General features: G+C 33.7%; 1 protein-coding gene across 1 annotated transcript in view; it reads left to right on the top strand.

Moving 5' to 3' along the window:
- LOC105264047 (AT-rich interactive domain-containing protein 5B) overlaps positions 1-11,861 on the top strand; it is a 31,356-nt gene that overhangs the window by 14,344 nt on the left and 5,151 nt on the right. Inside the window, exon 3 of the mRNA XM_011300625.1 lies at positions 10,562-11,036. Coding sequence (XP_011298927.1) covers positions 10,562-11,036 — 475 coding nt within the window. The remainder of the gene's footprint in view (positions 1-10,561; positions 11,037-11,861) is intronic.

Below are 11,861 nucleotides of genomic sequence, written 5' to 3'. Positions count from 1 at the left end.
TCATTCCAAATTCTCATAATAAATTTTGAAGATATTTAAAGGATTTGAAAAAATTGTTTTGTCAAGTCATGGAATTCATTGATATTCGAATAGCGATTTAAAAAAAATGGAGGGTAACTTCCGGATGGTGACCCTCGACGAAAATTCTCACACCCCACATTGACCGGTTTTCATCCCCACTACCTAGAATCACTCGTATAGTCACTCTGACTTTAATCTCTCCCCCTCTGCACATTATACGGGTTTACAGATGCATCCAACTTCATAATCCAATGGTGAAAAACATGGTACACAATCAGATGAATCTCGAGAAGGGAGATATGTGGGTAAAAAGTTATCTCAATCTCATATATTCCATGATATTTCATCGATAATCGTCCTTCAAGTTGAAAGGATAGGACTTGTCAATTCAATCATCATGGAGTATTTTTAATTGATCGGTGAGTCAGATGGACGATTGGCTTTCTAATCGCTGATGCTGTTGAGAGACTGTTAGATTGAAATTATTCTTGAGTGAGATGAGACGGTTTCATCGCTCGTGCTGCTGTAATGACGAGGAAAAATTGATATTAACCGATTCTAATTGCAATTCAATGAATTATTTTATGAAATACCTATGATTAGGTTCAGTACGCCAATGCCTGTGGGTATCTAGCTTGACGCTTTAAATCCAATGGCGTGGGTATCACCTCGAGATATTTCTAAATGAATTCGTTACTTTGGAGGGCAGAGACTCGTCCGGGAAGTTTCCACTTTCGCATATTGAGATATTCTACTTCTCCGGAATTCCGGGTGGAAATCAATTTTTTTTTATCAATATCCGGTGAATCAGGAACGATAGCCACGGGGATGACGTTTTTTTCCTCGTAACTTATTTGGTCATGGTAATTGTCTGGTTAATACTGCACGTGATTTTATTTTTGAGTAATCATGATAAAAATTCGCCAAAAAGATTAAGCAAAATTGAGCCACTGGTACTGACGCCTATGGGTCGTCCTTGGCACTCGAGTGGAAAAATCGTTGTCCACCTCTTCGATGATCTCCTTGCTAAATTGGAGACAAAACATATTCCGTCATTTTGAAGGCGAGGATTTCCCAATAATAGGAAAAAAGTTGTGCGTTCTTTTCCTCTCTTCCTCCCCCTTTTTCTCATATTATTTTTCACTATTTTTTCTCCTTTTTCCCCTTTTTTTTTCTATTATCATTCCTTCGTTTCTCGTTGGCACCTATTCTTCCCTAAAACAACTATTTCTCGCTATTATTTTCTAGCGTCGTACATTTTGATAACCCCGTGATGGCGGAGTATTTCCCGTTTTGATAAAATTAATAGTTTTCGGATTAAATCGTTGTGTCATGACTCTTCTGCGTGACGTCGTTCACTAACTCTTACATATCGTGTAATTGTAGGAAGTAATACTGTGAAGTAATGACTTGAGGTATTGCGTTGATAATAATTGTATGAGTTAATTAATTAATTTTCACGGTTTTTCGTGGAGCTGTGGAAATTTGTGGACAAGTACTGGGGGAAAATGGAATTTGCAATGAAATTATTCCTCGAGACGAAAATAAAATAAATGAGTGAAGATAAATTATTGGTGAGTGCTAGGAATTCGGAAAAAATTCCCAGGAAATTTGAGGCAATTTGTCCGGGAATATAGAGAATTTCTTTTTACAGCGATAACTCGGAAATTCACTTGAATTTTCACGCGGTGAAAAACTTATGGTGAAATTTATCCTGCCGTTTAGTAATCTCGAGCGTATTGGCTTTGACGGGATTTTTACCTCCACATTCTAGAAAAAGCTATCATAAGTCTAGTGAAAATTACACTCATTAGACTCACCGCATTTTTCTCTCCATGTCAGGAAATTCTTGTAGGAATGAAGAAACTCCACGGAATTTTCCCCTCGAACCAAAAAGTCCCCCGGAAAATTCAATCAACATTTCTCCACAATGTCGTTGAATGTATTTACCTGTATTTACCTAATTCAAACTCAATTCCTTATTTATTACATAATAATCCTCTTATGTTTCCATTCTGTATTTTCGCACCTTCGATATCATGCCTCAAAATTAAAATGAATGACATTCCATTATAACGATTAAAGAGAGAACAAAGTCTATAAAAAATTATATCGATTTCCTTTCACCTTTTTATATAAAGAAAGAAAGTAAATTGTAAATTAATTCATCATCTCCATATTTTCCTCATTAAAACAGCAATTTGTTTGCCAAATTTTGGTGATTGCCTGAATTTTAAAAATATTTCGAAACTTTTCGAGATATTTCGAGATATTTCGAGATATTTCGAGATGGATTTTCTTTTCTCCATTTTCTATTAGTGCACTTGATAAAAAAATTTTTTTTCTCAATCGAAGTGAGGTAAAAGTAAAGGTACAAAGAGAAATTATAGAACCACTTATTTAATAAATATTCAAGGGGGAATCCGGGGAGATAAATAACCATCAGGGGTGAACAAACGAATTAATTATTGGCTGATCGATTTCGGGTTTGAAGATATTCATAATAGAGAAGACCTGATAGGACGATGGGGAATGGGAGTGAACTCACTTTGCGCGATGAGAGGAGGGCGATATGCTGTCCGGATATGGCCTCGTATCGATCCTCGCATTTCGTATCTCTCGTGCCATTTCGTATGGATATACGTACCAATTTTCGAGTAAATATCATTCTATTTTGTCAGTATTTACTGGATTAAATCCAGTCCAGCGAAAGACGGAAAAAGAAATAAAGTGATACGAAAATTTATCGAATTCTATCCACAAACTCAATAGAATTTCCAAACTGATGAGTGACAGGAAATTGGTCCATGAAAATTGTCAATAATTCTCAAATATCTATCAATATCTATCGATAGAACAATGATATCAAGATAAAAAATATCAATATCAATAATTAACTAAAATACTTTAAAATAAATGGTTGACATTTTTTATTTTATTGTCACTTTAGTTTTTCTGCGAGAATTCAAATTTAATATTTTTTATGGTTTAAATATCATTTAGTTTCTTTTATTATTATGCTTGTCGTTTTTTCAGTTAAATTTTATTTTGCATTTTATTATTAAATTTATTATTAATAATGTCGATGGCTGTTTGAATATCACTGCGCAATGTTATGTATAAATAGAAATGATGAAAAATAAAATAATGAAGATGGGTTGGAGTATAAGAGGAATGCATTTTATCCCATTGGGCTGAACTGTGGTCTAGAAATAATACTTGGCATTCGAGTAACGGATCGTAGATTTTTTATCACTGAAATTGAAATATTTTCCGCTCATCCAGTCCGAATTAAACTCAATATAATTTCAATTCTCCAAACCTGCCAGATAATTATTCACTTTCATTTTGTACATAAAATAAATGACTCGGTTATTTTTTCGGGTGACTGTGGAGAGGAGAGAAAATTAAATTAAAGAATCTAGAATGAGTGGTTGAGATGTTGGAGAAGGGGACGAGAAAGTCAGTTTATGGTATTTCTTCTTCCTGTAATTTATAACTGAAATTATTTGGCTTTATCGAATTTCAAGAGAGCATTGGAAAATATTATAACCAGATGATGGGATGGATATTCAAATTTGAATTTTTACTGTGGCATGCGTTACTGAAATTTTAATACCTGAAATGTGCTTCATCGTGGAAGATATGACATTATAAATTATATTTCACAGACCAAGTCGAGGAGATAAGGCAATCCTGCCGAGTTCGAAAAGTTATTATCATAATACCACCATATCGGTTTCTCCTTATATTAAAAAAATCAATGGGTTATTCATTTTTTTCAATTGCCATTTTTCTTTTCTCAATTACTAAAAAATAAATAACTCTTTAACGTAAGAGGACAACAAACATAAATAAATGGAGTTTTAATTAATCGAATATTGTCTTAATTTAGAGAATCTTGTGCTGATGGATTCTAAATTCCTCGTTTTTCCCTGATATAGTGCCCCTTAACGGAAATTGTTGCGAAGCCCAATGATTCGTGAGAATAAAAAACGACAAAACAGTCAGGCAAGTTTTTGAAGGCAAACGGGTTAAGAGAGACTTTGCACGGTCTGCGGTGGGACACATCGGGGCCCCGGAAATATTGAATTCTTTGTTCACCATAGATTCCATCCGAGGTGACAAACAACATTACGACAAATAAAAATCTGTTCCGATAACTCACCCGACTATTTTATGAAAAAGCTGGATAGACGAGAGAATGAAAAATAACTCATGTCTTTATTTATTACCGCATTCACCGTCTGATAATGCGCGCTGAGAGAAAATCCGCGATAATTATCGAATTCCGTGGAAATTTTATCGTAATCCTGCAACAGCATTAGTAGATTAATAGAGATAATTATCAATTAGTATCAGCATTATCGCTGATGGGGGTAATTTTTTAATTCTTCATTTTTATTTTTTCGTGGAGTTGAGAACGACTGCTCAAAATTAAATGAAAATACTGTATGCAGGTTGCAATGATGGTGCGCCTCGTTGCCCTCGGTTTTAATTAGATTTACAATTGTCACATTTTTTACTTGTCGAAAAATCTATATTTCTCTTGGTTTTACGGAAAATGCAGCAACCAAGGGAGAAACCACTGAATTGACCACTTAAATTCTTCAATTCTTTTTATCTAAACAGTTTAAATTATCCCAACGTTTATTCACGTTTGTATCATAGCCTTGAATATATAAATATAAATAATTGAAAGGCATGACCCAATGGAAATATTTATCATTGAGAAATTGTGTTTCAAATTTTTTTTACAAATTTCTGATAAAATGTTGATAATAATGACACAAAAAAATACACCGTATCTAATTTTTATTGTTATTCACGTGCTGATTGAGATTTCTACGTGCTCGGTAAACTTTTGCAACAATTTCCAAAACGTTATCGATAATTTATAAAAATAAACGGATGACTATGAAAATTTATGACTCATTGAATAATGATAAAACGATAAAACGATATATTTTTCACGGGAATGAGATTCACGGTTTTCCAGAAATTTATAGAGAGAAGATGAAAAATGAGAAGATATCGGCAATAAATAAAATCTTTAAATCGTCATCTTTTATCTGTATCCCGCGATTTTTTATTTAATTCCCCTGAGGGATATTTTTATTCTCAGGGATAGATAATAAAAGCGAACATCACAAGTGGATGAAAATATAGATATTTGGGGGAATGTTAATGATATTTTCATTGATAATTTGGAGGTGAGTTATTTTCCCCGGTGACAAGAGATTTAAAATAATACCTCATGAGTGTTCACCTCATTTTCTCATGTCTCATCCGTCGACCTCCGGCATTTATGCACACGCATGGACATACTCACTAAAGAGAGAGGAAGAAATGCAGAGTGCCAGAAAGGGAGATAAGAGTGGAAGAGATGGAATAAAGCAAGAGACCTGAGTGTATCCGGTCGTTGCCTCGTCCCAGGGCTCCTTCATTTTTTTTTCTCTTTTTCTCGTTTTTTTCAATCTTTCTCATCCCCTGGTTTGTCTTTCCTGTCGAGCCCCTTCCTCCCTTCCTCCCTTCCTCATCCTCAGGGAGATTTTTGCAAATTACATTTTTCAGACTCCAAATCGCATGATTAGTGATTCGAATTTCATTTATCATTTTTTCATATTTATAATATTTAATTTAAAATTTTTATATATTATCTATTATTATTATTATATACAATATTAGTCCTGATTTATTATTGAAGAAGTCGGAAAATATGAAAATTATTATTAACAATTCATCTGAGAAAATGAATTTTTTATTGAAAACAAATTCAATAGTTCGTTTTGACGGAATAACGACAAATATCTCTTGAATATTTTTACAAAACATTCCTCCATGAAGAATAACATGTCTTGCTCTCTACGTGATCATTTTATTCCCTCATTTCCGGGATGATTACATATTTACTTGTAAACTCATTTACTGACTCGTATCCATCGTACTCCTCGCTTTTGGAGAATTTGAACAGTCATCATCGTCATTCCTCCGCATTAAAAAAATATATGCATGAGAAAGTATGTGAGTGTCCATCCGTAGTTGGATGAGCAATGGGAAATCTTTCATGAAAAATTATCACGTGAATTAGCAAAACCTCATCAACATCCCGCCGGATAATTTCATTTCGAAAAAATCGCAGAAAAAAATGGCAGAAAAAAATGGCAGAATCAAATCGCCTTTGATGAAATCCATTTGAATTTCAATCGATTTTCGGGAAGAACTAAAATATTTATTCCATTTAAAAATAAATACCGTGGAAATAAAAAATATAAATCCATTTATCAATGAAACAAATAAACCGTGGAAATGTTTCATTCCGATTGTCTAAATTTTCCGGACAATAATCTATAATTTAATTTCAACGAAACACGTGCGCAGAATTTCCAATTTTTCCGACAATTGAACTAAATAAACAATGAACGAAAAAATGTCAGGATATCGTGAATATGAAATAAAAGAATCCATAAAAATATTCATACGATTAGTTAAGGTAAGCTATTTTAAAGCTAGGGTTTTATTTGTGAAACTCACGTCGAACAAAAATAATTTTTAGAAGCAAAGTTTTTGTATAAATTGTGGAGGAAAAAAGGGTAACATACCCCGTGGTTTCATAAATATTCTCGGTGTTTCCCCACCTCTTCAGTCTATTCCCCTCTCTGAATTTCTCTTCATGGTCTCTCCACCGCCCCTCCACTTGGACAATATTTCACCGGTTTTCCTGTTACTATAGTAACTAAAATACAAGTCTGTTTGCCCTGTACTATATAATTATTTTTTTTCCCTCCCATCCCCCAAATTCACGCACGTAATCATATGCTCCTATCATTTCTCTTCGTCAATCTAAATCATTTTATTTCGGATAAAGCGACGACTAGTTTGAATAATTCATTTTACCTCATTATTCTAGATATTTCAGTGAGAAGTTTAACTGATGCAGTATAATATTCGTACGATTTGGAAAATCGTGCACGTCTGATATCCCAGTGATAGGAGATATGAATGCAAGAGAATATTTATTCTATTTGTCGCACTTAGCATATAGTATTTGCGTATTTTCTCTCTCCGTCAATAAATATTAATGAAGATGTAAATAATTGTCCACCTATTTTCAATTAACTTCATTATATTTATCAATGGAACAACAAAAATTTTCAACAGAATTTTTATCTAAACTTCTTCAATGCACTCTTTTTTTGAGATAATTTTAGATTTTAGATTATTTTAGATAAATTTATAATTAATATATAAACTTGTGTCTATAGTAAATTGAGTTGAATACATAGGTCGTGCTTATGTATGTCTCCCTCAAACAATTTCTCTCGCGAAGAATCGTAAACTGGAATGAGTGATTTTTTTCTAGGCCAGTTTTTATCAAATATCTTGGAATTGAAAGGAGATAGTGATATTTTCATAATAACAATTTCCGTAGCTCTCATCTTTCTCTACAAAAAATGTATCCACAAAAAAATTGCTATCTATCCTCAGTTCTGAGATATCAGCTAAAAACTGACCTAAAAAAAAATTCCCTTGTGTTAATCTACGTTTTATACTAAAAATTGAGTTGTTAACACAGCAACAATAAAAATAAAAAAAATAATAACAAAAATAATAATTGGGACATGAGATGGCATGGATAATTTTTGCAATATCTATTGGAAAATCTATAATATTTTTTTTGGAAATATATAAAAATCTATAATATTTTTTTTGGAAATATATAAAAATCTATAATATTTTTTTTGGAAATATATAATAAAATTCATAAAATTCCAAGGAAACGACGAAAGAATGTGAAAAAAAAATTGGATTGCCCATTTCAATGGCTATCGCAGTGGCAATAAAATACTTGTAGTTGCTATGGAGTAAAATCGAGGGGCCTGAACTAATAGAAGCGGTCGTTTGCCCAAAGCCATTGGCAACGACGGGCACCGAATTTTTGGAATTGATTTCGAGGCAGGCCAGAATCACTGGGTATATTGAGTGTGCGCATTAAACACAATGTGCATCCCCTCCATTTTGTCAAATCCCCTCTCCTGATGTACAAAAGAGAGCAGAGATCTCCCATTGGAATGCTATCAACCGAGAATCGTTATCCGTCAAAAGCAACGGTGCATGCGATAATTTGTCGACGATAATTAATATCACCAATGCCAGCCTGAACGAGCGTTATGAAAATATTTTCGGAACAACTCAGGGAAGTTTGTTCTTTATCTTTAGTCTATCTCCACATCGATAGATTTCATTTACACGACTTAATTATCAATTTTCCATTTTTTTTTCTTTTTCTTCCAATCTGTCATTTTTTATTCCTTCGCAATCCTTTTTCATTTCATTTTTATTTTTTAATGTTTCTATTGTATTTCATTAAGGAGATGTACTTTATCATCTTCTCGAGGGGTTTCATTGAAATAAATACACAATAAAAACACTTGTACCACTGCTGTACAGGATGACGGCATTGGTGTCGAATAAGTGTATTACTGTGGACATACTCTGTAAACAAATTTTACGAGGAAACTTTGCGATTAGTTGTACACAGATTTCTCATTTACCTTGCAATGCAAATTACTAATAGAGACTTCCCATTAGACAGCGTTTATGTATCACAGGTTTTTTCCTCAGCCATTTGTTTTCCAATCCTGAAGAATTACCAAGTTACGTAATCGAAATAGCAATAATTGAATACCATTAATGAACCACATCATTCGATTGCATTGAAATAGATACAGCAGACGTATTGTCTTGATAATCGTCGGTATTTTCGGAATATTCATGTTCAATTAATCCCCCGTAATTGACATTAACCCATCGCATACTTTCACCTGAAATCATCATTTTTTTTATCCTACAAAATAGTAAATTGTTATCGTGGGAATAAAATTCTTGCTATTTTTATTTATTCTTGTTCGAAAAATAAAGGACTAGATGAAGAATTTTAATTGATAGAACAGCTATACGTGCATCAATTTTCCTAGAACTGACATTGCTTATGTGACCTCAATTATAAGAGACTGTTAATTCATTTCGTTTGAGTTGAAGCAATTACGTAATAGTTTTGGATTGAAATTTGAATTTTCGAGACGTTGGTAAATTGAAAACACGAAATGGAAGATGTGATGTTGTAGGAAATGATTTCATCGTAACTTCATCGATTATATAAAAACGATGCCTCCCCCTTCCTCCATTTGGTGTTTCAACACCCCCTTTTTACTCCTATGTAATCCGGCACGATATCGTTTGATGGCAATGTTCCAAACCCCTGTATATACACATCATATACCCGAGGCATTCATCGCATTCCATTGTATTTTATTAATAATCATCATTCCATATTCCAGAAAAATTTTCAATAAATATTCAATAAATTCTCTATCACTTTTCTATACTAAATCACATCAGAATCTACTGATAAGAACGAAAAAATCGAATTACTAATCTATTTATAATCTGCATATATACTACCGATTATTTATTAAAGAAAATAAATTCATTAATTTTATGTATTGAATATTGAAATATTTCAGTTGCTGAAATAAAATTCAAATTGATTTTGATTATTAATCAGCTTTCAATGAATATCTTGGGATCCAATTGGATCGCGAAATTTTTGTGATAATCGAAAAATCGAGGGAGATCTAGAGGAATTGATCGGTTTGTCAATTTTTTTCTGTTGGCTTGGCTTTATGACACCTGCGAGTGGAATAATTTGCGGTATCCAGTGGTGATACTAGTTGAAAAATATTTAACGAACGAGCGCTGTATATGGATATATATATTAGAGAATTGATAGCTTATCGATGAGTTCGGAAGTACCATTGGTGAAATTGCCATAGCAACCAACCACCACCAATATATTCTCACTTTAGTTTCAATTATTCAGTGTGTATGTATCTTTCAACTAGCTCTTACACATGCCCATAAAATGAATGGTTCATTTAATAACTCCTATTTATGCAAGAGCATCGCATTCGGTTTACCGAGAATTTCCTCTTTTGAAATAGGTATCAGTAAATATCGGAGGCGATTGGCAATAGGAATTTTACAAAATTAAAAAATCCATTTGTCCTTGAGGCACTTAAATGGGTGGAAGTGAGAAAATAGAGGGGGAGAGCTGAGAATTATCTCAAACTGACTCGCCTACTCTGATTAGAACACATCCTCGTCAAAATAAATCCACAATCTTAGTATAATTAAACCATAAACTTCCTCGATTTTAAATTGAAAATACCCCGCGAGAATTGATAATCAGTTATAAATGTATAATTCATATAGGAATTTCGTGATAACTTTGGCAATAAAATTGAGTGGGTGGAGTCTCAGGAAAATGTCGATAAATTCCAGCATTACCGACTGGAATTCAGTTGCCACGTGAAAAGTTAAATAAATATTAAAAAATCCAGTAATAAAAATAAAACTGTCCCTCGGAAATTTTATGAGATATGAAGTTCTCTTAAGTTCCATGAATTCCCTCGTATTTTTTAGTTCCAAATGATTGGTGAGAGACAATTGTTAATTAATCAATTGTTATTTGTTCCAGGACGAAGTTCTGACAATATCAGAAAAAGTAGTTGTTCGTGTTCATGACCTTGTGACATGGTTGGCACCGTCTTTGGAGTGGTCATGGGGTCGGGAGGTATGTTTTTCGAGTCCTGGTGGATCCGGTGAAAATATCGATGAAAAATTTCAACAGCAGCCCCAAGTCCTCACAGATCCTGGCATCGATTTTTCCGATGTGGAAAAACAGCAGAAGGATATGGAGAGCAGTGGAAATAATGGGAAGAGGAGTGATGAGATGGTACAAACAAGAGTTGTTGTCCTGTCGTATCCTAGGTACTGCAGGTATCGGGCACTTTTGAGAAGACTCGAGGGTGCTGAACCTGCATGGCTCTGCTCATCCATTGCTGCTGCTCTAGGTGGTTTCACTGCATTACCTGGTACCAGAGTTCTCTTCTGCAGAGATACTTTTGATTATCCGGATCTGGAGACGCATGAGTTACTATGCAATCATTTAGGTGATTTTATCATTCTAAAATACAACACTCTAAGAGAAAAATATTCAATTAAAATTAGAAAACAATTTCCATTATTACAATTGCATACAAATTGTTCTGCAATATTCGATTCAATATTCGAATTTCCTGTGAAGAAAAAAAAAAATATAATTCTCAGTTCCCCATTTTTTTTTAGTGTCAATATTATCAAAATTCCACGTCTGCCAAGGCTTTCAGAAAATCTCAGAGCAAACAATTATGTAACCAGAAATCATAGAATGCATTTTAATTTTTGAAGTAGTCCAAGAGATTTCTATAAATATCCAAAAGAGTCAAGACCTCTACATTGTAAGGGAATTAAAAAATTATAACATAAATTAATTCCCATTACACACATGCTGGATGCATTCAGTAATTTCTAGAAGTAATTGCCACCTCCTGCCGTACTAAAGACTGTTGTAAAACAGATATCTCCCAATCTGCCCCACCCTCTCACTTTAAAAAAAAAAAAAAAGTCGAGTCCACACTCGGTGCAGTGAAGAACAGTCGATAATGTACCGACACACTGCATTCCGAGAATCAGAAAAAAAAATGTGTTGTTTGATATCGTTGATTATTGCCTAGACACAACAATATCGTTGATTAAATTCATTACCTAGAGGCCATAACCCCGAAACAATTCAAAATTCCTGGTGACAATGAGTGACGGCATGTACTTTGGCAAATATATATATTCCCTCACATACCCTAAACCATCACTTACACTTGCACAAACCGGCAAGGCTGGGGCACTCATTCGTCACCCGGCAGTCGGTTTCGTCGTACATTTGTAATCACGTGTTTCCT

This window comes from Fopius arisanus, unplaced genomic scaffold, assembly GCF_000806365.1.
Source record: "Fopius arisanus strain USDA-PBARC FA_bdor unplaced genomic scaffold, ASM80636v1 scaffold00001, whole genome shotgun sequence".
NCBI lineage: Eukaryota > Metazoa > Arthropoda > Insecta > Hymenoptera > Braconidae > Fopius > Fopius arisanus.
Note: the sequence above shows the minus strand (reverse complement) of the source record. Positions and strands in the feature narration are given on the sequence as shown.